Genomic DNA, 23,747 nt, shown 5'->3' with positions numbered 1-23,747 from the left:
TGTTTTTTTGCTCCTGGTACCTTACAAATAGCATATAAAAATTTTTCATAGATACCATATGATAACCCCCACAAAGACCTTTAAAATAAACCCAAACTTGTTTATAAAATTTTCATGGTGAGAAGTTCTCAACAAAAAATGAAAAAAATTGTCCCTTATTACAAAATTTGATGGTATATATACTTACTAAATTTACCAATATGAACTAAATATACTAAAATCAGCAAATTGTACTGAAACTTTCTAAATTGGAATGAATAAAATGAATTTCTGAAGAATTAACAAGTATTGTGGCAGGACAGCTATTCCTCCTAATTCCTTTACTGTATGCTAAAGCCCAATTCCTTTACAGGTACAAAGATTAGTACGGTATGCTGTGATTGCTGTCAGGGAAGTGAAATTTCCAGTTGGGGTCTGAGGAAGATGTATGTTTTTAGGGAATTTTCCTGCTCAAAATCAGCTTTCTGAAAGCAATGGTCCAAGCAGTTTGTGCAGGAAGATTTCAATTTGATACATTTTCACATACCTATAGCATTTTTATAAGTTGATACCAAAAGTAAAATGTGTTCCTTAGTTATTGTCAATTGTTAGTACCTACTTAATTGATATCAGCTTCTATCACTGTCACCGAAATTTGCTAAATATCTTGTTGCCACTTCTAGGATGCTGGTGTGGTTCTATTGTTCAAACTGTGACTTGAGCTTTCTTACCATTTATGGACCTGCCAAATTCCTACAAGATGAATTACCTATTGCCTAGTATCCTATGTAATTGGTAATAAAATTGTATGAGTGGGCCTAGAAATTCTTAATGTATTAAAAATTGGTTACTTTGGATTCATGAGATTTCACTCATGGGTATGAAAATTTCAATCTTAGCTAGGGTGAAATTAAATATTTGGCTTAACATGTATGCACGACTTGGCAAATAAACTCATGATTTGGCAATTAAGTTTTCAGGCTCATAAATGGTTTTTCATGGCCTGTAAAAAAATTCATGGTTAAAAAAAGACTCATGGCTTAGAGCACACTAGCTGCAGCACACAGCACTGTTTTCTGTGTGGAATTCAAGAGGGGTAGGTATTAAATTAACCAAAACACCACAGCATATTGGAAATGCCATCACACAACCAATCACAGTCTGGATAGGATAACATCAGAATCCCACAACCAATCACAGTCTGGTGAGGATGACATCACAATCCTACCAATCACAGATGAAAAGGGCCTTGCATCTGCCAAAAAAATGACAGTATCTTTGACTAAAATGACTAGAATTACAGCCTGACGGCTTTAGTGCTTTATTAACAAAGTTGAATAAATTCTTAACAGCATTTTAAGAAAAGCTTTGCAGTTATGTTGTAATCTAGCCCTAAATCTTAGCTCTGATTTGTATTTTATTGTTTTTATGTACAAGTGGCAAGTCAAGTGCATCTCATGTCAGTTATACTGGTATGTCATTGACTCAATGATGGTAGTAAACATATATAAATTCTCTCAGAATTGGCATTCAATAATTGCTGTCCTGGTATGTGCATGAAAAAATGCAGGTTTGTTGTCCATGAAATTTTGTTTGTGAATTCAATTTTAAATGTGATATGTGAGACCTATCAACGTTTTTTTTTTTTCAGAAACAGGAGAAGAGGACTGAAAATGATTTCATTTTTGGCAAACTCATTGGAGAAGGCAGTTTTTCATCTGTAAGTTAAAGTTAACTCTCTGATTTACATATTTATGTTTTTTACATTTTATTGAGTTTTGTGATGATCACTTTCTTGGTTATTAATTCAGATAAATAGATTGTATCATATATATACATAGTGGCTTATGACATTTCAATAGTTTATCTTATTTTAAAAATATTGTCCACTAGACAAGTGTGCATTTCAATAAATAATAAAATTATAATAACTGTATGCAAAAAGAACTTGTAAAAATACTTGTAATATTATCTATTGCAAAGATATTGGCCTGCCTCTTGTTTGAACTAGTATCATTTATATGTGTGAAGCCCTGATATTATGTTGCTTTTTCAGGTGTTTCTTGCTAAAGAAATTCGCTCCAAACATGAATACGCAGGTTGGGTGTGAACATTAGCCATAAGTATTGTGATCATAATGATGACAAGGATTTTCCAGCTGCCATAAATTATCCAGAATTTCTTTCAAGAATGTCAATTAAAATATATATTTATATAAATATATTAGTATAGGTTGGCAGATATTGTTCTTTAAGCAGGTTTCATTGAAGACCAAAGAATTTGTTTTATTGAAAACTTTGTTATTAGTGTTTTTTAATATACCTTATAGAACAATATGTAGTATAAATAATATATTGTTTGACATATTAAAAAAACAAATACAAAATTGTCAATAAAACCAATTCTCTGGTTTTCGATGAAACCTGCTTTTATAAACATGCATTGAATATTTTGTGTTAATTTTAATGAAACTTCTGACAGATGTCTACCTACATATTAGCAGGTTAGAAAAAAAGCAGTTAGTTAGTGGAAAATGCAAGATATTTCTATCCTTTGAAAAAAAAAGTTTGTAGGAATTTATTATTTTCTGTTTACTTGTATGTTTCAGCTAAAATCTGCAGCAAGCATCTGATTGCACAAGAAAAGAAAATTGAGCAAGTCCTGAGAGAGAAAGAGGTTATGACCATTCTCAACCAAGCCGAGAACAAGACTGCACCCTTCTTTGTAAAGCTTGCTTATGCTTTCCAAAGTGATGCAAACTTATGTATCCTCTACAAACCAATCTATTTTCATTTAGTTTGTGTCTTCTAGGATACAGATATCCCTCCAAACTATTTAGGTTTTTTATGATTTGATTTTTGTCTAAATTTAGACTAGATGTACCTAATCCTTTTATCAATTTCTCTCTTAGCTGGTTTACCATAAAGTGGAAAAATTCTCATAATGCCCAATTTTTAATAGTTAATTTGCTACTGAACAATACCTAGCCAAACAATGTAGGAAATATTTTATTCCACAGTTTATTGGTATATGATTGGAAAAAGAATTTTCTAATATTGTATTATTGAGCTTAAAAGCTTATCTATATTCAAATACTATTGTAGGTCTAATTTCATTCAATGTATTAAAATTAAGCTATTCTATAATCACTTGGTTTTACCTTAGCAAGATACCACTATATTCAAATACTATTGTAGGTCTAATTTCATTCAATGTATGTATTGAAATTAAGCTATTCTATAATCACTTGGTTTTACCTTAGCAAGATACCAACAGATTTTATCCTGAGTTATTGCAAGCATGGAGAGCTGTTAGACTTAATCAAGACGGTTGGTAACTTTGATCACGAGAGTGCTTCATTTTACACTGGCGAGATCCTCAGGGGGCTGGAGCATCTTCATTCACTAAATATTGTTCATAGGTGAGTATCAAGATTAAAATCAGCTAATGTCAATTCTTAATTTCTACCTATCAGCTTTTATCAGTGATACAAAAATTGATATTGCTCATCATTCACTATGTTTTTCAGTGCACAAAGGCTTAAGGTCCAGAATTTTTCTTCAACTTTTGCTTCTGTGATTGTTTCAGAGACTTAAAGCCAGAAAATATTCTCCTAGATGATAGAATGCACATCAAGATTTCAGATTTTGGCTCTGCCAAAATCCTTGAAAAAGTGGAATCTGATGAAGCAAGTGAGTAAGAAATGGGTCTTGTTCTGATGTAACAGTTGTGCTAGTACTTATTTTAAAAAATTTGTATATTTGCTTTCAATGCATTTGTTACCATCATGCAATACCTTTGCCAAAAATTGTTCAATTTATCTTATTCTTGATTATGCAACCAAATAACTCTTACTTGTGTATTGTTACACCATTGCTCACTAGGGCAAATAAAAATCACAGTTTATGAACCATACCAGACATACTCAGTTTCTCATTTGGAACTGATGATGTCTCTATGCAGCTGGGGATTTGCTTCGCTCATCAAGTTTTGTGGGTACAGCCCAGTATGTGTCTCCTGAACTGTTGCAAGAAAAGAAAATTTGCTATGCCTCAGATCTTTGGAGTTTAGGATGCATCATCTACCAGATTGTTTCTGGTTTGCCACCCTTCAGATCAAAGTAAGTTTTGGAAAAGAGTCTCAATTTCTTTCATTTACCCGTTTCTTGAAATTCAATGTTTCTTTTAATTCCCTAGCAAGTATCTTGGTATAACTCAGGCCTTCTTATAAGATTACTCACGTCTTCTACTCAACTTCAGGTTTACTGACTGTAATATGCAACTGAGTATCTAAATTTCAACATGATCAACATTTTAAGTATTTTTAGCTTTCAGGGGCTTAGCAACTGGATTTCTATTTTTATCCACTTATTACCTACTCATTTTCATATTTTTTATTTGGATGGTAATTCAAACCCTGGTTTTTCTTTCATGTTGTTGCATAGAAATTTTACCTCAGGCTTACTATGGCAACTTTTTTAGACTGGTTAGAAGATGCTGAGAAATGTTCCAAAATCTTGATTACTACTGAATGCTCTTACCACGTTTGGTCTCTTTATTTTTCCCAACTAATTGCAGCTGGTGTTCAATATATTTAATCTTACGGATGGAATAATTAATCAGCACTTATGATGGAAATTCTAAGTTGCAAACCTGTTCTGAGGAATTATGTTCATATATACATAGTTCATTGTTAATGCTGCTGATTAGCTAATTGTTAATGTTTGTTATGTTGTAATAGATTATTAGAAGACTGTTTATAAAAAATATTGAGAAAAACTGTGCTCACCAAAATGTTTTATTGAAAGATTATTCTTGGAAATCAACTAAGATTGAATTTTTTTATGTTGCAAAGTCGTCTTTCCATATTATCCTGTAATTTTTGACATTTATTGACATATACTTTATTTCAGGTCAGAGTATTTGATATTTAAAAGCATCCTTGCGCTGAACTACGAGTTTCCATCAGGCTTCTTTGATGATGCTCGTGATCTGGTACAGAAACTGCTTGTGAGTTTTTTGCTCTGCCATTAGTTATAACTATTTTCTCTTAATTTCTGTGTGTATTCTGAATGAAAAATCTTGACTAGGACCCCTTTTTTACAATGGTGTGATGCTGAAGTAGAAGTGTAAAGGTTTTGATTACAAATATTTGTCTAAAGGAAATAGAAGAGAGTATTGAAGATTCTCTTTAATGTGTTAAATCATCAAATATTATTAGTCTGCAAAATTTGATAAATTTGAATGAAGAAAATTAATGCTAAAACTCAACATATGTGATGGTTGTAATGTTTATGTCAAGGTTCTTGATGCAAGTGGTCGCCTCGGAGCTCGGGACCGAGGAGGCAGATACTGCAGTGTGCGCAACCATACTTTCCTGGCTCACCTCAACCTGGATACACTGCACCTAGAAACTCCCCCCATTATCACCACTTATATGCCTGACGCCAGTGAAGAAGTGGGTTTAGTAACTTGGGTCATAGTATTTGATTGAAAGTAAAATGGTATATTCTTTTATTATTAACTACTGACTTGCTAAGGTTCTCTTGCTAGCTATGTGTTTTGGTACAATCTTCAATTCTTTTTACATAATCGTCAGTAATTTTTCTATTTTCAATCAATGTACTATCCTTTATTCCTAATTTATTATTAAGATTGAGCTATCAAATTGATTGTGCAATATCAATAAATTTAGTAAATAAAGCCAAAATTTTACCCAGTTAATAGTATAATAATTTACCTCGTTAACCAGTTAGATGCAAAATTAAAAAATTTGATCAAAATACATGATCCAACTTTATAAATGTGAATGGACGACTGGACTTACTTGCAAGAAATTTTTTTATTGTATGTGCATTCTGCCTGTAATTAAATCAAGAGTATTTCCACAAGGCCCTTTGTTTTTCATCATAGAAAACCAGGCTAATATTTTTTGGGCCTTGCATTTATCCTTAATTGCATCTATGTTTGTTGATCTGTTGAAAAATGTAGTAAAATATTGACATCTTGCTTCACCAATCTGGTGAACTTGCAGTCCATTTGGGACAAAAATGTGACGCCAGGCTTTGAGAAGAGGGAGCTGGACTTGTTGCAACAGACGATAACTACTACATGCAGCAAGCCCAAGGTTGTGGAAAACCTTCAAGACACACAAGGCTCTTCTGCCCCACAATCTTCTCCCAACTATGAAAATCCAAGTAAAAGCTCTTCCTCATCAAAAGTTGTTACATCAAGTCAGGCAAACATCAAGTCTTCAACACCTGGTTCTTCTAGAAGCTCTTCTAGAGGTAATTAAATTTATTTTCCAATTCAATCTCATTTTAAATTGTGTAAACTTGAATAATTTGAATGAAACATTTAAAAATTCATTTTATAGCTGCTTGTTATTAACACGTTTTTCTTAACTTAGCTTCGCGTTTATTTGTTTGTGGATTTGTTTGTTGTTAACATTGACAACGAAAATTAGCCCACTTCTGATTGCTCTAGAGATCTGAAATTCGGCATGCAGGCTATTTTCGCCTAACAATTTTAGATACAATCATAAAAACTAACAATTAGAGACCTAAATTAGCTTAATTGAGTAAAGTATATATAGTAGTACTGTAGTAGTATATATATAGTATGACGTGCGGGCGCTGACGTTATAGACGAGCAGGCGCTGACGCTGCGTATCATCGATACGTACGTCAAGTCATACTTAATCAAGTCTTCATCGTTTTTCTTGTGGACTAAAAGGTAGAAAATGAAATACTTGAAAAAAATTAAAAAAAAACACGTTTTTCTTGTGGACTAAAAAGTCGAAAATAAATTATGGCTCTGTACGTTCACCATCAAATTTCCAAAATTCGTGTGTTGTGTGCTTCTCGCTTTAATCATAAATCTGCCCGACACACGTTTTTTGGGGCGAGCCATAATTTATTTTCTACTTTTTAGTCCACAAGAAAAATGTGGTATTTTAAAAAGTTTTTTAAGTATTTTATTATTTTTTTGCTACATTCATTTTCGCCTGTGTTAGAAAAAGGAGTGGCTTGTTCAGTTATTGTAACAATACGATTTAGATAAAATATTGGTATTCTACCACTTTAAATGCCTGGTGGCGATTTTTCACCAGCAGTTTTTTAAGTGACTGTTTTCAGTTGGTTGTTGGAACTTTTATTTCATGTCACAATATATCTAGTTACATGCTTAAAATTTCATTACATTTATAGAGAATGTTCTAAAGCATTTGTGTTTCGAAAATTTCCAGCAAATTTTTATCGCGTTTTACTGAAAATATTGTTCAATACAGATAACTTTATAGCGGTCATTCTGCTCATTTCTAAACATCTTTACTCATACGTTTTCAAAAAGTTTATCTTGCATTTCAAACTGATATTGTTCTATGCAAATAATGCCAAAGAATTACAGTGCAATGCATTTGTTCTGTGAAGATAATGCAATAGCATAGCATGTTGTATGGTGCTACACATCATGCTCCGTCAAAATAGTCTTTCATAACACAACATATTTCTTTCTATGAAATGGTGTTTATTGCAGGTGTCAAGAATATAGCGGACATTACAAAAGATGAGCACAACATGAGACTTGAAGTACAGAAGAAAGAAAGCAAGTGGCATCGATTTGTTGATGGAAACCTTATCTTGAAGCAAGGACTCGTGGATAAAAGAAAGGCAACTATCACTGCATATTTGTAGTATATACTCTTATTCAAATTATAATTCTAAGCATAAATAATTTTGCTAGCGATGCGTGAATTGTGAAGAGAAAGCAATACTACTCTCATCAGGTATCAGCTGTCGCTCTCAGAAGTATTGTCTTGGCTCTCTAATTTTTAACCAATACAATACCCAGTGGGTCTTTTGCTACTAAACTGCTTAAATTAATAAGTGGTTAATATTGGTACCACGCAATAGGACCATTTGACGCTCCATAACCGCGACGTGTTGCAGGGCTTATTCCCGCGTCGTCGCATGTTCCTGCTGACAACAGGACCGCATCTGTACTACGTGGACCCCGTCAATAACGTGCTCAAGGGCCAGGTGCCTCTCGACGGCACCACGCGCTGTGAGGGCAAGAACTTCCGCACTTTCTTCATCCATACGGTGAGCGCCTCTCATTGTACAACCTCCTTATTATCTTTTGGACAGCTTTGTCGAAAAGATAAGACAGAAGATAGCTCTTCTGTCTGAAGAGTTTTGGACATCTCTCTCCACCGTCGCGTACTGCCTGGTCAGCCAATGCATTCTCTATCCACGCGAGTAAGCTACTCACCGTGGTGCACTACATTTCGTCACTTCAAACATTGCTGTGAATCAAGTCCGAATTTGTATTCCGTTCACACCACCTTGTTTTGGATGAGACGATGGAATTAGTGGGTTTTTATTTCATTTCTTGACGTCTGCGAGTAAATTGAATCGTTAATTTTGTCTGAAAATTGGAACCTGCAGCTTATAATTATACGTTCCTCAATATGCTATCAATCTTAGTATTTGAGTCTTGATTCTCATAAAATTTTTCATCCTATGTATCTTTAAGTCTAAGTTTATAACTTTCAAATGAATAACTGATCTAAAAACTTGGTTGATTTGAAACATTGTAATTATAATATGTATAGTTACTTGGTTTGTAAAAAGTCTTGTTGTTTCAGCCCAACCGCGTGTATTACCTGGAGGATCCTGAGAACTCTTCAAAGCAATGGATGGAAGCTGTCGATCAGGTGTGCAGCTACTACTTCCCGCGCTCCTAGGGCACCTCTGCTCTGATATCTGCTCTACTCAGCTCTGCTTAACTCTGATATCTGCTTTGCTCAGATCCAATGTCTGCTCTGCTGCGATGTCTGCTCTGCTTAGCTCCAATGTCTGCCTTGCTCAGCTGCGATGTCAGCTCAGCTCAGCTCCGATGTCTGCTCTGCATTGCTCAGCTCCGATGTCTGCTCTGCTCAGCTCTGATGTCTGTACTGCATCTCGCCTGTTTTAAGTGCGCACTCAGACCGTAACCCCGCAGCGGCCAGTGCACTGTTTTCACAAACATTTTCAATTTGCAAATCTAACCCTTCAGTTTCTTCTAGTCTTTTCAGATGTCTAACAATTTTTGAAGTCGTGAAAATAATTGCAGGAGAAAACCTTCACTTGAAATCAAAGGTAAGTAAATTTTGTGACACGGGTGCAATCATTTTCATGATTCTTTTTTTTTTTTTTTTGCCAATAATTATTTTTCTCTTGCGCACTATTAATTTAACTTTATGGAATTGTACTTGTTTTATGGAGTTCATAAACTTTTGCGTTTAACCTACCAAATCAATAACTAAATTAATGCAGGTTTTTCTTTAAGGTTATATCCTCCTTGGACTTACAGTGTTAGGCCTACTATGACCATGGAAACAATGCTTACTTATTTCCCCATTTTACGTGAACTCTTGTGCGTTTATGCACTTTCTATGTTCTATAATAATCACTCTTAATCTTCAACATAGCAGTGGCTTCACAAATCGTCTGTGGATCCAAAAATGTTTTATCATCGCGTTCTCTTTTAACGTAATTCTTCGAGAGCAGAACTTTCATTCAACAATTTGTCCGTCTTATCCGCACCGACGTCAAACATGTACCAACAACGTTCCTCCACCAAACTCTTTATTTAATCCCACACCTAACACGATAATGTCCTAACACACAAACGCCTCACGCCCTTGGAATGTTACCTAATGCTACTGATCGACGCGCCTCTACAACACACTACAACTAACTTCAAATCTCACAAGCGCCGCTGCGCCGTCAAACCTAAACTCATAAATACTTGAGATAAAACATATTTTTTGATCTCTATTCTCGTGATGTATGGATCAGACAGTCTACAATAAATACACAACACATCAGCTTGTGACCGATGAATGTGCCTGTGCGGGTTGTGGCCACACTGCTTCCTGAGTGAACACGCCTGCAGAGCCTCAGCCACACGCGCCTTTATTGTATCTCTTTACTTCTTCAAACGACGAATAAATAATCAAAGTATGCCCGCTGTTCACGAAACACTTAATTAATTGGTTAAATTGTATCTCCGTCCCTCAATTTCTAGTCATCAAGATGGTTTTACCCTTCGTTCACGAATGTTACCCTCTTATTCCTATTGTTCCTAATATATTTCCAGAATTTTTCTGCAATTCAGCAGTGTTTGGAATCGACAAATATTTGCCACTCGTTTCTTTTGTGCTTACGTTTTCAAGAGGATATACGGACATCTGCTTCAGTGTTCATCAAACTCAGGCGTGCTTGTACCTACTTGCTGGTATTTGATCAGCACAAAATAAATTCTGGTTGCCTTATATTAATCGATTGTCACTCCATCTGTGGCATTCATCTTTACAAAAGATATCAGTTACTGATTATGCGTGATCACCTCAATTTATAGGACAATCTTCTTGGCTTAAATGTAGCATTTCCGTAACGAGTTACGAAACCAATCATTTGACCTTATCATTTGATAAGGTCAAACATTTTTAACCTTATCATTTGATATCCAATTTTAACGTCGTATGATTATTTATTAACCCTTATTATTTATTCACTCTATTATTTATTGGAACTATTCTGCTATATACTACCTCTGAGAGTTGCGTATCTTAGGACAGGTGTGCATGTGTTATGCCTCTGCGTCCTGGATGCAAGCGCCTTGCAGGATTCTTGCTCCGATGCAACACAGGCTCGGTGTAGGGAGAATCTGTTTCATGGAACTCAATAGGTCGAGTTCTATGCTTATGCAATATATGGTTCGCGATGTCAATGGTCCGCATTATTGACTACTTGACTACCGTGCTATGTTAATGGAACGAAATAACTAGAATGTGTAGAAATATTCCTTGTCGAATGTCTGAAGCTGAATGGTTTTCTTTGACGTTCGATTTCACTTCTGTATTAAAACTGAGTAGTCGCGCCTTGTCCAAATTAGTACTCGTGCTTATTCCTAAATACCTCTATATTCGTGTGTCGGGTAACCTAAAGGAATATATAAGTTGCACTGCCATGAAATTATTTATTTCAGCTGCTTCAATCTTATTCGTCACGAAGCTTTTTCAGTTAACCTCCACTTGGCCACAAATGAGAATTTTTAGAGCATTCCGCAAGAAAGTAACCTAATTTCTATCTTCTTGGCCTCCTTGTATCAGAGTTATTTTAGTACATATTTAGCTTTCAACTGAGCGAGGCTGGATAAAGCCTATCCATACGTTTCATGACTCGTCATATTCACTGTATTACGTTGGAGTGATATGTACAGCTCGAAATTAGAATTCTTGTACTTATGAGAGTAATATTTTCCTCCTGTTATACCAATCATTCTATAGAATTTTTCCGTTCATGTTTTTTGACTGAACTTAGTTTTATTTATTTTAGCCATTGTGTTGTGTAATGATGGCTCTGTATCTGATAGTGTGTTTGTGCTGCGCTTCACACCCCAACTTGCATTTTCATGCGCTGCAAAATTACTTGTCTTGAGCGACTGGATGCAGCACGCCCATGATTTCATTCTCGTATCCATGGAAAGAGTAATTCCTCCTATGAAAAGTTGTACTAAATTGTCATAGTTTTAAAAAGAAATTCGTCACAAATGTTTGCTATAGTTATATAAAGAAAAAGAGTTGTGAACAAGCTTGAAGTGTTTCCATGTTCTTTTTTTTTACTGTGAATATCTAAAATGCACAAGTTTTAACCTGCATAATGTTAGTGTATAAAAAATGTGAGTTTATTTCTCTTTACTAAACTATCATTCTCTCTCAGTGGTTTAGCTTTATTTACGCGAGTTATCAAAATATTGCTCACGCAACCGTTTATAATTTAAGTTTTCTGATGGTTTATTAAGCCGCATGTATTTTAAATGGACAAGAACTAAGTTTTTTGATCATTTGTAACGAACCTGTTTTTCTCCAACGTACCTACTCGTTTAAAACATCTTATAAATACCTATTTTAATGTAATTTCTCTTTTGTTATTCTTTTCCTGTTTCATTACACTCAAGTTCAATGTTTTTTGAAAAATTATTATTAATTTGAGAATAACCTTCATGTACACAAGTGGAAATTTTTCGAAAACATTCCTCCTCTCCTGCACGTTTATTTCGTTTCATATTTCTGAATTTTTTCATGAATTGTTTGTTTCTAAGTGTAGCCCTCGTGTAGAAATTATTAGCAGTATCCGAGGAACGTTAGAGCAGGTTTAGTGCTACTTGTATTTAGTACATTTCGGTACAAGAGGTTATTCAACAGATTTTGTAAAGTTAAGTGTTATTTATGCTTCAATTACGCCTTCATTTAGGACCCAGATATAGTCTTGATTCTCCTGCATTTTAAATTATTATGATTAAAAAAGAACATTTAGAACTTAAATTTCGTCAATGTAGAAGCTGAAGATTATGGAACTAAGTAAAAGTATTAAGAAGCCTTAGCACTTGGGTATGATTATCCCTTCAAGTTCACTGCATTTCGAGGATCTTTGCCAATCCCTATGAATGTCCTACATCATTTAGCGCAATCTATCTTGCCTAATAGTTCAATTCTTGCATAAATTATATTTTTTAAATAATTTTTAAAATATGCAAGTGGAAAATGAAACAGTACTTTTTTTTCCTTTTAACCAAAACCAAGTCAGATTCATTTCTTAAGCTAACAAAAATATAGATGTGTCAACTACCATGAAGTATTGATATCCACTTGAACTCATTGTAGACATAAATTGTAATAGAATGTAAGCTCTAACATAATATTAAAGACATACGACAGTCTTATACTACGCTTCTAGGTGATGTAAGATGAGGCTTAGTACCAATCCTCCAATATCCGATTCTTGTTATAGCAAAACGCTCGAGCCAAAGACAAATAATAAAATAATAGCAACTAGACTGCAACTTGCGATATTTTCAGAGGCTTCACAACAGGTTATTCCTTATCTGCAATAGGTACACACGGTGAAAGCATTCTCAAATGGAGGGAGTGTGATGAAATACATGTAGACAAGCTCTTCGCCAGGAATGTGAAATAAGTTCGAAGTATAGGATATTGACAGAAGCGTGTACTACCAACCACGTACTACAGGAAAAGAATTATCGCCACATGGGTTTTCGAATTGTAACAGAAGTCAGGCAAACACAGCGTGCAGCCTATATGGTTAAGAGCCCGAAGGATAATGCCTTGAGGTGTATGGAGAAGGGCCAGAGAGATACGAGGTGTTGGTATTAGCGGGAGGATAATAGGGCGCGCTAGGGGGCGTCTGACTGTAATGGGGAGGAAGGGCAGACGTGGGTGGTGGGGCGGAATACGAAGGGGCCGCGGGGTGCCCGCTGTAGGGAGGGAGCGTGCGGATGGGCGTCGTGTAGGGAGAGAAGTGCGGCGTTTGAGAAGAAGGATTTATCGGTGGAGGATAATGAGTGGGCGGAGGAGCCAGGGGAGTACTTGGAGCAGATTGCGGTGGAGGTGGAGCAGAAGGAGTGTAGGCAGGGTACGAGTAGCGGGGAGTGGTGGTGGAAGGAGGGGGATAAGAAGGGTTGAAATTCGAGTACGGGTAAGGTGCCCCGTACTGCCCGTAGGATGAAGAAGATGGCGTGCCCGCCGGCGTCACCACCGGAGGAGGCGGCACGTCTACATTGCTGCTGTCTACGTCATCTTTAGCGTGGATGGGGGCAACGCTTGCGCCGATAACGGGGACAGGGAGCGTGGGAGTCGCGGCCGGCGTTGCCAAACTGTTGTTGCTTGCACTAGTCTCAGCTGCTGCAGGTGTTGAAGATACAGCTGCTGTAGCAGCAGCAGTGCCCTGCAGCGGAGTCTGCGGCACTGACTCTACAGTCGCCTGCTTGGCAGCACCGGCGCCAGCGGCGGCAGCACGCTTGGCTACCGCAGCAGAAGCACGGCTACGCTTACCGTCACGGCCCGCTTCTGATTTATTGGGGGCGTACAAGTCCAGCACTTGGTGGCAGATGTCTGCAAACATGCGTGTTTTTAGTTAAGGCGTTCCTCTCATCTATTATAGTTTTATCGAGTTTGAACTATTTACAACAATTGGGGAAGAGTCTGTTCAATATCTACAGATTTCAGATAAATATGCGAGGAAGAAACTTTTAAAGGATTCGTATTGTACTAGTAAAATTGATCTAGTGTTTTCATAGTGGATACCTGATAGTTTCGGCATCAGTATATATATCGCTCCTTTGTAAGTGGCAATTATCAGCAATGCAAATAATTCAAGCGTACTATTTAATGTCCTTTTTGCACTCTCCAACCGTCCTATCTACTGTCATAGTCGAGAAGGGTGTCGGCGAATCTAATGTGGACAAAAATATTCATGTATAGAGATTCGCTCTGCTGTGAACAAGTTCAAAATACACAGATGGTTCTATGTATAAGCTTCATGATGAATTTAAACTTTATTTAAAACGGCATCAAATACGTGTGGAATTCTGCTCGCAATTTTTCCAAGTAACAAATAATTTGCTCTATTACGATTAGCCGACTTTTTTTGGACATCAAACGTCTAATGTGTACAAATAGCCTAATTGATCTCAGTCAAAGTGAAGGTATAGTATTCCGCCGTGCATTGTAAATATTAGGAGGAGCAGGTTGAGAAAATTCGCCAGAAATCTTTGACGTGTCAATTGGGAGAGTTTGAAGGAAACATTACCTCAAATGAGCAGCTTACCCTCGAGAAGGTCGGTAGTGATGCCGTGAGTGAACATATCCCACCAGCGCGTGTGCCGAGGGTTCCTGCCCACCCAGTCCGTCACTTCAAACTTGCTCAGCTTGCCCGCCAAGTACATGAGGGCTATGGCAATAATCTCTGCCTCCCACTGCAGGCACAGCGTCGTGCACAAACTGCAATCAAGTTAACAAAATACAATAATGCAAAAATAATAATCAAATACACATAAGTACAATAATGAAGGTAAAGATGGCAGCCAAATGCGGAAGTATAAAAAAAATCTATCTTAGCCCGAGGAACAATGAACTTGATGGGTAAAGCAAATTGCTGCTACTCAATTAAAAGATAAATTTTTACCATAATTGAATTATACTTTCGCATCGAGTACTAAATTATGTGATTAATCAAGTATAATTCTGACCTGTCATTAACGAATGTCCAAGCCATTTGAACCATGTCCTGTAATTTTTTCTTATCTCCTGAAAAAGTGCAATTAGAAATTAAAGCAATGGATAATTGTTTTTTTCTTCATCGGTAACTCAATTGCATAAATTAAATATTTCTTAGGACTAAGAATCATGAATCATCAAATGGTAGAATAAATAACTTGCGCCCTTAGAATTTTAATAAATTTTAAAATCATAAATTTAGGAAGTCAATTATTATGTTATTTATCAATTATGATGCGAGTTCTTAAGAAGCACAGAAAGAAAAACCACAGTGAGAGTTGTAAGCACCTTCTATGCACTTGGCATACTTGAGGAGGTAGGTGTACGGATGCTCAACAATGAAATCAAACTTGATTGTCTGCAAGATAATCCTCTCAAGTGTCATGACTTCTTCTCTAGGATCAGCACCAAACTCTGCCCAGGTATCATCTTTCATGAGATTTTTTGCAGTCTTCATGATGTCACGGCACTTCTTAGGCGTTTCTTCAACTTTTCCTGCCAAAAAAAGGCAGCAGCAAGCTGTCACCTGCAGCGAAAAAATTCACTTGCATTACAATTTAACAACCTCAATTTATTCATAAAATGTCAAAATTGTATTATTGAGCAAATCACAAATGAGGAAACTAATAGGGAACATTTGGGCCAATTTTAATCAAATATATTGGTGGAAATTGCAGAGTAATTATGATCAATAATAATCATACCTTTATTAAGATAACTTTATTCTTAAATTATAAATTAGATTGCAAATACTAGTACCTTCAACATCCATCATCATCATCATCAGTTTAAAATTCGAATTGAAGCTGATCAGTAAAGGATGTATCAATTGGTATCAGGCAAGTTTTCATTAAAAACAAACTGAATTTCATAGATATTTTATTTGCAGTTGAATTTTTAGTTCATGATACAATGTAAGATCTCTCTAAAAATATAAGACATGCCGATGACACTTCTTTTGAATTTTTTGGAATGCCAATGAAACTAAAATTTGAAATGTTTCTCCATTGAAATTGTTCAAAACTCACTAGATAAGTTAATGACTTGTGAAATATTAGAAATTAATACGTCAGTTTGGTGTAGAAAAAAATTCATCTCAAAGAAGACTTAGGTAGCATAAAAACTATCTCCAAGATTCCTTAGACACATGTTCTGTCGTATATTAATCTTACAATTTTTTAGACAAACATCAAGAACATGTAATTTACCAACTTAGTTGATAGATACCTAACTGACAACAAATACCGTAACTTTTACTGCTCACTTACATGTCTGGGAAATTCCTGGAAGCTGTGTACCATGTAGAAGCGGTGGAAGAACACCACTCCAGTTGCCATGGTCTCATATCGCAATCCCATTTTGTTGCCAACCTGAGAGATCAAAAATGAATATATATATATTCATATATTCACATTTACATAATTTGAACAAATAGCTCATAAGGTTGCTTGGCTGTTAGTTATCATTAACTCAACATCTTAAAGGAAATTTATGTGAAGATCAAGCCACAATTCGATGCTGACTTGCAGTTTGGGTAGCTAAGCATTGAGATATAAATACCTCAAAAGATAACAGTCACTTTTGGATAGTAGTCCCAAAATCTTAAACTAATGTTCAACTCAGAATTCTTCTATCACGGGACACAATTTCAAGACCCAGCAAGCAGAATTCTTCCATGCTGTTTAGATTGGTCAAAACCAAATTACTTGAAATGTATCCATCACTACTGCCAAGTGCCAACAAACAAATCTTTAGATAGGCAACAATTCATAATGTCAACAAACCAGTAAAATGAAACGAGCTCCTTCTCGGCGGTATTGGGTTTCCAGCTCCAGAGTGAGGCCTGCTTTGATGCTGGGAGTGTGACGAAGCTCACGTTTATCATAATACCAGCAAGGCATTTTAACTTCTCAAGAAAATAATTTGACAACAGTGTAGATCTGAAAAATAGATGAATTACAGTTATAACCTTTCAGTGTCCATATCATGAGACAACTTCAGAGTAAAAATTGAATGGCATAGTATGAAATGCGAAGTTGGCAAACTAGGCAAAGTATACTCTAACGTTCTGTAGCTATGAAATAGTGGACAGCATATTTTTAATCAACTATGAAGGCTTCAGGTATTTAGATACCGTAATACACCTTCAAGAAAGTACTGATGACTTGCTATAGGATTATGCAGCTCCAAACTTTAATAAATGACGCATAATAAAGAATTCAGCAGACCTGAAATCTTATAGTCCAATATGCATAAATTATTATAGGTTAATAAAAATTAGTGTCTAAATAAACTTGTCCATAGAATAAAATTAACAGTCAATATAAACTATAGTGATTTATAACTACTTTATTTTACTGATCAAATGGAATAACATTATGTCAATATTGGAATTGGAAGCCATACATGGACCTGTACGACCTGAACAATTTTACTATGGCACAAATTTCAGGTCAAGAAAAGAAATCAATTTAGATATCAATTCATGTGTTGATAAAGCTAATAACAATCCTGAAACAACTCCAACATCTCCCAATTTACAAGTTCTTAATCAAATATAAAAATTAAAGCCGCTACAGACAGTGGCTTTAGATTACACATCTTTCTCGACAACATTCATAGACAATAGCAAATTATCAATGCAGACAATAGTGCATTATGATTCAAGTGGGTGATGGATACCCATCAAAACAGAAGGGAATCCTGATTGATACAGAGCCAATTGGCTTACTGATTGTGCTGGGATAAAATATTACAGGTCTTATTGATGCCCTAAGTGAAAAAAAAACTACCTACATCAGATGGATCACGGATTTGTTTGCTCCTTATGAACTCTGCAGGTGGGTTTGACTGCAAAAAATGGAATGAATTGACAAATAATAAATTAATTAAAATTAAACTCCATAGCACAATCTGGAAAACAAAATCTGATTAAAGTTGAGCGCAGTAGTCAAAATAGGAGCACACTCCCTCCCAAAGTAGCGGGAGGCCCGGGACGAGTGCCATCCAGCACTCCAGCACCCAAATCACTGCCTTTCCCTAACAATTAGCACTCTTGGAGGCCCTTGAGTTGTGCCCTGCCCCCCTGCTCAGGATTGAAATTTTCCTACTTGTTTCTGAAATCTTGTGGCTCCAAAGTGACAAATTTTTAATACAATTGGAATCTCATGACCCAGTCATGCACTTTTGTTAACAATTAGATAGGAGGTAATTCATCTGGCAGAAAACTCGCGGTTCAGGAAATGGCAGGAAAGCTCTAGTTGCGGCCCTAATGGTATATATTTTCCACGCTTGCCCCTGCTCTGGCTGTCCTGGTGGATCAAATTGACCAAGGCCTTCATACAATTCCACCATGTGATGATGTGGGTCATACTTGTACAACATGAATGCAACCAGTCCCAATATTATTTTGATGTCAGACAGTCAGATTGACTTCACATTAGTCAATTATCTGTTCATAGCAATAGATGAGCATATATTTGTTAATAAGTTATTATTTAGTTGTAAATACTTTTGCCCATAGTGAAATATCTCATTTTTGGTTGCCTTATTAGTTATTAGTCTACACTCTACAGACCATAGTGGCTATAACACACCAGGCGTGGTATCACTATGCAGGTATGCATGCACTGGTAATGGCATAACACCTAATATATTTAGTATTACAATACAGTAATGAGAGGAAGTCATGCAAATGATGCAAGTGCATTGTAAAAATATATTTGCAAATGAGTTAATAATAATCATTGTCTTCATAAGTTATGATATCTGCTTTCCATTTCAATAGATTTCTATTACTTGCATATCAAGGCATTGGGCAAAAGCAAAATACATTCTATCTCCATTATACAAGCATGGAAAACTTCTACCATTAGGACTGCGACTAGACCACTAGACGACTAGAGCTTTCTTGCCATTTCCAGCAGCATGAGATTTCCACCAGATGAATTGCCTCCTATTTAATTTTTGACATAGGGTAAACACACCATATTCCAACACCTTAAGGACATATAGCAAGAAATAAATGGCTATAAATAAAATAGATCACCGTATGTGCAACTTGAGTTTTGATTGGTTTACATCACCCTCAAAACACCATACTATGCGCCAGCAATGATGAATGATGAAACGTCACGAACTGTTGCCATATATATTTAAAAGCCTTAAGAATTCAAATCTACAAAATTGCTGAATTCCGAAACTGTGGGTGAGGGTGACTAAATGTGGCATATTGTGACTTGTGAGACTAAATTCCGACAGCGCTTCAAAATCATAATTCGTAATTCCAACACCCTGTGTGAGCTGTGTTGGAATACGACAGTAAACAACACCCTGTGTGTCTTAATTTCTACACCCTGGGTCTCTTGAATCAATCTTGAAACCATCTCTTGAATCAATCATCTATTAATTTATTCACCACTTAAAATCAGCAAATACAAGTAAACTTAAAGTTTTCCTAATATATTCACAGACTTATTTAAGGGGAGCATCTTGCCTGAAATTTATCTCAGTAATTTACAGAGGGATCAATCTGAAATTTGGTACACATGTGTAAACCCTAAAATAAAATAGGTTTTATTCGTGTCAATTTTTTGAAAAAATTGAAAGAAAGCGTGAAATTCTTAGAAAACGACCAAAAAGGGGTACTTTAGAAAACCTATCTCCTCCTAGGATTTTCAAGCTACAACATCGAGACACATATCATTTGATGCGTAAAGACCACATCTACAAAATTGTGTATAGGTTTTTTTAATTTCTCATTTTTGTGAGTGTGGGAGCATTTTGTCCAAAATTGTTTGAAATTTTCGATTTTACCTCCACTTTCCCTCTCTTTTTGCAACATAAAATCCTAACTATAACGAACTTAGAAAAACCCATACACAATTTTGTAGATCTTTCATTTACAAATCAAACGGTATATGTCTCATTGACGTAGCTTCAAAACTCTAGGAGGAGCAAAGTCCCGCGCGCACCACAATATGCGCTCAATGTAGCATAGATTCCAAACTAAACATTTCTGGAGCTTGATTCCACTCAAGGATGATGGGAGCAACTAGGGTAAATGCCGTATATTCCGTCATCGTGGGTAATTCCGTCACCTCTTTAGTTTTTCCTTTATAGCTATTAAGCTTTGTTTTAGTTCCATGCGTTCGTTGATGGTTGAAATGGTGACGTCATACCTTTGCGCGTCGAACTAATGCCAAAACACTAGGTCTTGGCCATCTAGTGGGAAAATATTGAGATCCGAAGAGAGACGATGCACACTACCCAGTGAGATCATCAAAAAATGTGTCAATTTTGACAGTTGACCTTGCTTCACCAAATAGTGAATAACTGTTTGTATAGGAAGAATACCGTCAACCGGGGCTACTTGGGACGGTTTTGAGCATTTTTTGTTAATAACTTCTTACGATGAAACATTTCATAAACAAGTTTAGGCTCATTTTATAGCTCTTTGCGAGGGCTATCAAATGGCATCTTCAAAAAAATTCTATATGCTATTCGTAAGGTGCCAGAAGCAAAAAAAGAGTGTCCCGAGTAGCCCCGTTGAACACTGGGAATAAAACTTCATTTTAAAATATTTGAAGCATGCAGAGTGTACTCATCCATTACTAACAGTACTCTGAAGTCCTCCTCTTTCATTGTAGACAATGTAGAGGTAGAATAAATGACATTTTCTGTGACTTTTACTAGTTTTTCCTTCATTGATATATTACCATAAACATTAATTACTGTCAACTGGGGTGACTTCAGCTGTGTTTTTGATTCATGCTGGGGTCGTAAACCCAGGGTCGTAAACGTCGGGGTCATAAACGCCGGGGTCATAAACGCCAGGGTTGTAAACCAGGTCATAAACGCCTGAGTGACTTTGGCCACTGTTTATGACCGTTTATTACCCCACTTTGGCCATCATTATGAACAAGGCCCAGTTGATGGTACGGTATTATTGATGGGATATTACTGTATTATTGATGTGATATTATGGTATCCATGAACATGCCATTGAGCATTTACAACAACCTTGTCCACTGCAAGCTTCATATCAGCAGCATCATAGCATTTTTTCTGTATCTGTAAGCTTACAGGACGGCTTGTAATTTGTGAGACGATAAGTGAACTTTTTTTTTCGCTCAGCGAGGTAAATGTAATCAATATTCTTTGTTTTTAATCAATTTTTTTCTTAACTGGAGCCTTTGCTAACTGAGGTTCTACTGTAAATGTGCTTTCCGGGGTGTCCGGAATAGCCCTGGGGGGGTGGCCCGAGTAGCCCCGCCATGCGGAAATGGCCGCCATTTTTTTTTTTAATGAGATAGGCAAAACCTGTCAATTACGTTTTCAAGCCGACACCTGGGTGCAACTTTTATGTAAGTAAAATTTTTTAATATGGCAAATATTTTTTTTGCTACAGACCTTAGCAGAAGTAACTTTTCAAAATAGCGTTTTTCACCATTTTTTTCAGGAATTTTTCAAAGCTAGTAAATGTCGTATTTTTCGACTTCCTTTACACTACATAGATAGGAAAAATGTTGTTGTTTAGGCCACTATATTTAGTTTAGCAATATTCCAATTAGTTTTGCTACTATGACTGTTTTACGACGTGTCAGAGGTGCGTCCCGAGTTGCCCCGCCAGTCCCGAGTTGCCCCGGTTGACGGTATTATGGTTTGAGACTTTTAAATACGTCTGTGAATATATTAGAAATCCTTTAAGTATACTTGTATTTGCTGTTTTCAAGTGGTAAATAAATTAATAGATGATTAAGTTGAGAAATGGATTTAGACACATGAAAACTAATTCCGTCACAACTTGAATTGGACACACACAGATCGTTCCAAGCTGTGTACAAAAATTAAAATTTGCTTAATTAAAAGCTTAATAGTTGTTAATCAAAAGCATAATTAAGTAGTGTTCAATATTCATTAGTGTTCTAATTCAAAGCCGTGTTGTATTCCAATACAGCTCACACAGCAAACGGAATTCGAACACGTGGATGACAGCATTACGTATCAGTAGAATTCGAAGCGCGGACGTAATACGCCTCACCACGTGCTGAATATTGCCACACACAGTGACGGAATATATGGATTTGGTAGGTTTCCATTTTAAAGGCTTTTAAATAAATATGGCAACATTTTGTGATGTTTCGTTGTTGCTGGCACGTAGTACGGTGTTTTGCGAGTCAAATAAAGCAAACAGAACTCGAGTAACGCATACGGTTATTTTTTTATAGTTTTTCATTTCTCGATGCGTCCTTAAGGGGACCGACTACCCTAAAATTTTCAATTTTGGCGTTTTCCGGTTTTTTAGCTCATCTTAAAGCTGGAATTCTGCTCTTTCCAATGGTACCACTGCCATCGCTGTACGCCAATATTTACGTTCATGATGTCTCTTTAAAGGGAAGCGGGTGGGAGAGTTCTTTAAGTAATTAGATATAAAGTAATTAGCTGCTGAAATCTTTGAATATAGTTTCTACTTGAGTTGTGCTGCAGTTACATGCTTAGTCTCATCCTAAAGCTGACATTCTGAGCTTTCCAACGATACTATTGCGATCCATGTACGGCAATATTGACGCAGATGGCCGGGCTTTAATGGGGGGTGGGGGGTGGAGTTCCTTAACTAAATAGACCTAAGAAAATTAGAGCGGCAAGACTACATATCTTGGTGTATCTGGCATCTGAGCTCAGTTACCCTCCTAACATTGTACGTAGAGGTGCGCTACAAGTTGCTGCTAGCATCCTTGAGTGGATTAAGCTACAGAAGCCCGTAGTTTGGTATCCATGCTACATTGAGTGCCTATTTCGAGGCGCACGGGACTTTGTCGCGCCGTCCTGAAAAGTTCAACTTATTGTCACGGAAAACCTATGTCCTCCTACAGTTTTCAAGCTACAGCAATGAGACATACACTATTTGATTCGTAAGGAAATTACCTAAAAATTTGATGATCATTTTTTTGAATTTTTGTCTGGTTCATTATTTATATGGGGGAGAAGGGGGGGGAGGGGGGAAAAATGAGAAAAATGGGATAAAACACGCATAAAAAAACTAAGGGGAAAATGAGAAAAGTGATCATCAAATTTTTAGGTATGGTCCTTACAAACTGAATGATACGTGTCTCGATGTTGTAGGATGATATTTGTAGGAGGAGATAGATTTTCTAAAGTAACCCTTTTTAGCCGTTTTCTATGAATTTCACGTTTTCTATGAATTTCACGTTTTCTATCAATTTTTTCTAAAAATTCATAGAAGCAAAATGTTATTTTTTTTTACATTTTACGTATGTATTTGAAGTTCCATGATGATCGTTGATCGGACAATAACTGTAGAAGTTTTTCCAGAGGGTAGTCGGTCCCCTTAATGTGACGGAATATACCACGTTTACCCTACATGCGCATCTCTCCCTACAAAGCCCGGAGGCACACTGAGTCAGACCTCACAAAAACACTATATTTGTAGTGGTGGACAGCAAATTATCTTGTATCTAATTACTGAAAGAACTCCCCCCCTGCCCCCCTTTCATAAAGTGTTGTGTATGTGAAAATCAACGTACAGAGATGGTAGTGGTACCATTGGATAGGCCAGAAAGTCAGCTTTAAGGTTTAAGATGAGACTAAACACATAACTGCAGCGCAACTCAAGTAGACACTAT

At 36.3% G+C, this 23,747-nt stretch overlaps 2 protein-coding genes across 2 annotated transcripts; one reads left to right on the top strand and one right to left on the bottom strand.

Annotated features, from left to right (window-relative positions):
- Positions 1 to 1,543: 1,543 nt before the first annotated feature.
- LOC108672262 (3-phosphoinositide-dependent protein kinase 1) lies at positions 1,544 to 10,292 on the top strand. The gene is made up of 13 exons (XM_018159904.2): positions 1,544 to 1,549; positions 1,631 to 1,699; positions 2,036 to 2,078; positions 2,588 to 2,743; positions 3,256 to 3,400; positions 3,568 to 3,671; positions 3,943 to 4,099; positions 4,892 to 4,988; positions 5,281 to 5,436; positions 6,013 to 6,265; positions 7,515 to 7,648; positions 7,928 to 8,080; positions 8,626 to 10,292. Exons 1-13 carry the CDS (start codon positions 1,544 to 1,546, stop codon positions 8,722 to 8,724), a joined length of 1,572 nt encoding a protein of 523 aa, XP_018015393.2. The 3' UTR covers positions 8,725 to 10,292.
- Positions 10,293 to 13,015: 2,723 nt separating this feature from the next.
- LOC108672266 (cyclin-K) lies at positions 13,016 to 17,069 on the bottom strand. Its single transcript, XM_018159911.2, has 6 exons — positions 16,887 to 17,069; positions 16,371 to 16,472; positions 15,391 to 15,628; positions 15,075 to 15,132; positions 14,654 to 14,826; positions 13,016 to 13,938 (listed from the first exon to the last, which is right to left on the bottom strand). The coding sequence occupies exons 1-6, from the start codon at positions 17,001 to 17,003 to the stop codon at positions 13,130 to 13,132; spliced, it is 1,497 nt and encodes a 498-aa protein (XP_018015400.1). The 5' UTR covers positions 17,004 to 17,069; the 3' UTR covers positions 13,016 to 13,129.
- Positions 17,070 to 23,747: the final 6,678 nt, after the last annotated feature.

This window comes from Hyalella azteca, unplaced genomic scaffold (assembly GCF_000764305.2).
Source record: "Hyalella azteca isolate HAZT.00-mixed unplaced genomic scaffold, Hazt_2.0.2 contig1749, whole genome shotgun sequence".
NCBI classification, from domain to species: Eukaryota; Metazoa; Arthropoda; class Malacostraca; order Amphipoda; family Hyalellidae; genus Hyalella; species Hyalella azteca.
Note: the sequence above shows the minus strand (reverse complement) of the source record. Positions and strands in the feature narration are given on the sequence as shown.

Coding starts and splice junctions, on each gene's coding strand:
- LOC108672266 (XM_018159911.2), bottom strand. CDS start 17,003: ATGCCTTGCTGGTATTATGATAAACGTGAGCTTCGTCACACTCCCAGC. Junction 15,629..16,370: donor TCCAGGAATTTCCCAGACAT/GTAAGTGAGCAG, acceptor TTTTCGCTGCAG/GTGACAGCTTGCTGCTGCCT. Junction 15,133..15,390: donor GTATGCCAAGTGCATAGAAG/GTGCTTACAACT, acceptor GCACTTTTTCAG/GAGATAAGAAAAAATTACAG.
- LOC108672262 (XM_018159904.2), top strand. Junction 3,672..3,942: donor AGTGGAATCTGATGAAGCAA/GTGAGTAAGAAA, acceptor GTCTCTATGCAG/CTGGGGATTTGCTTCGCTCA. Junction 8,081..8,625: donor GCACTTTCTTCATCCATACG/GTGAGCGCCTCT, acceptor TTGTTGTTTCAG/CCCAACCGCGTGTATTACCT.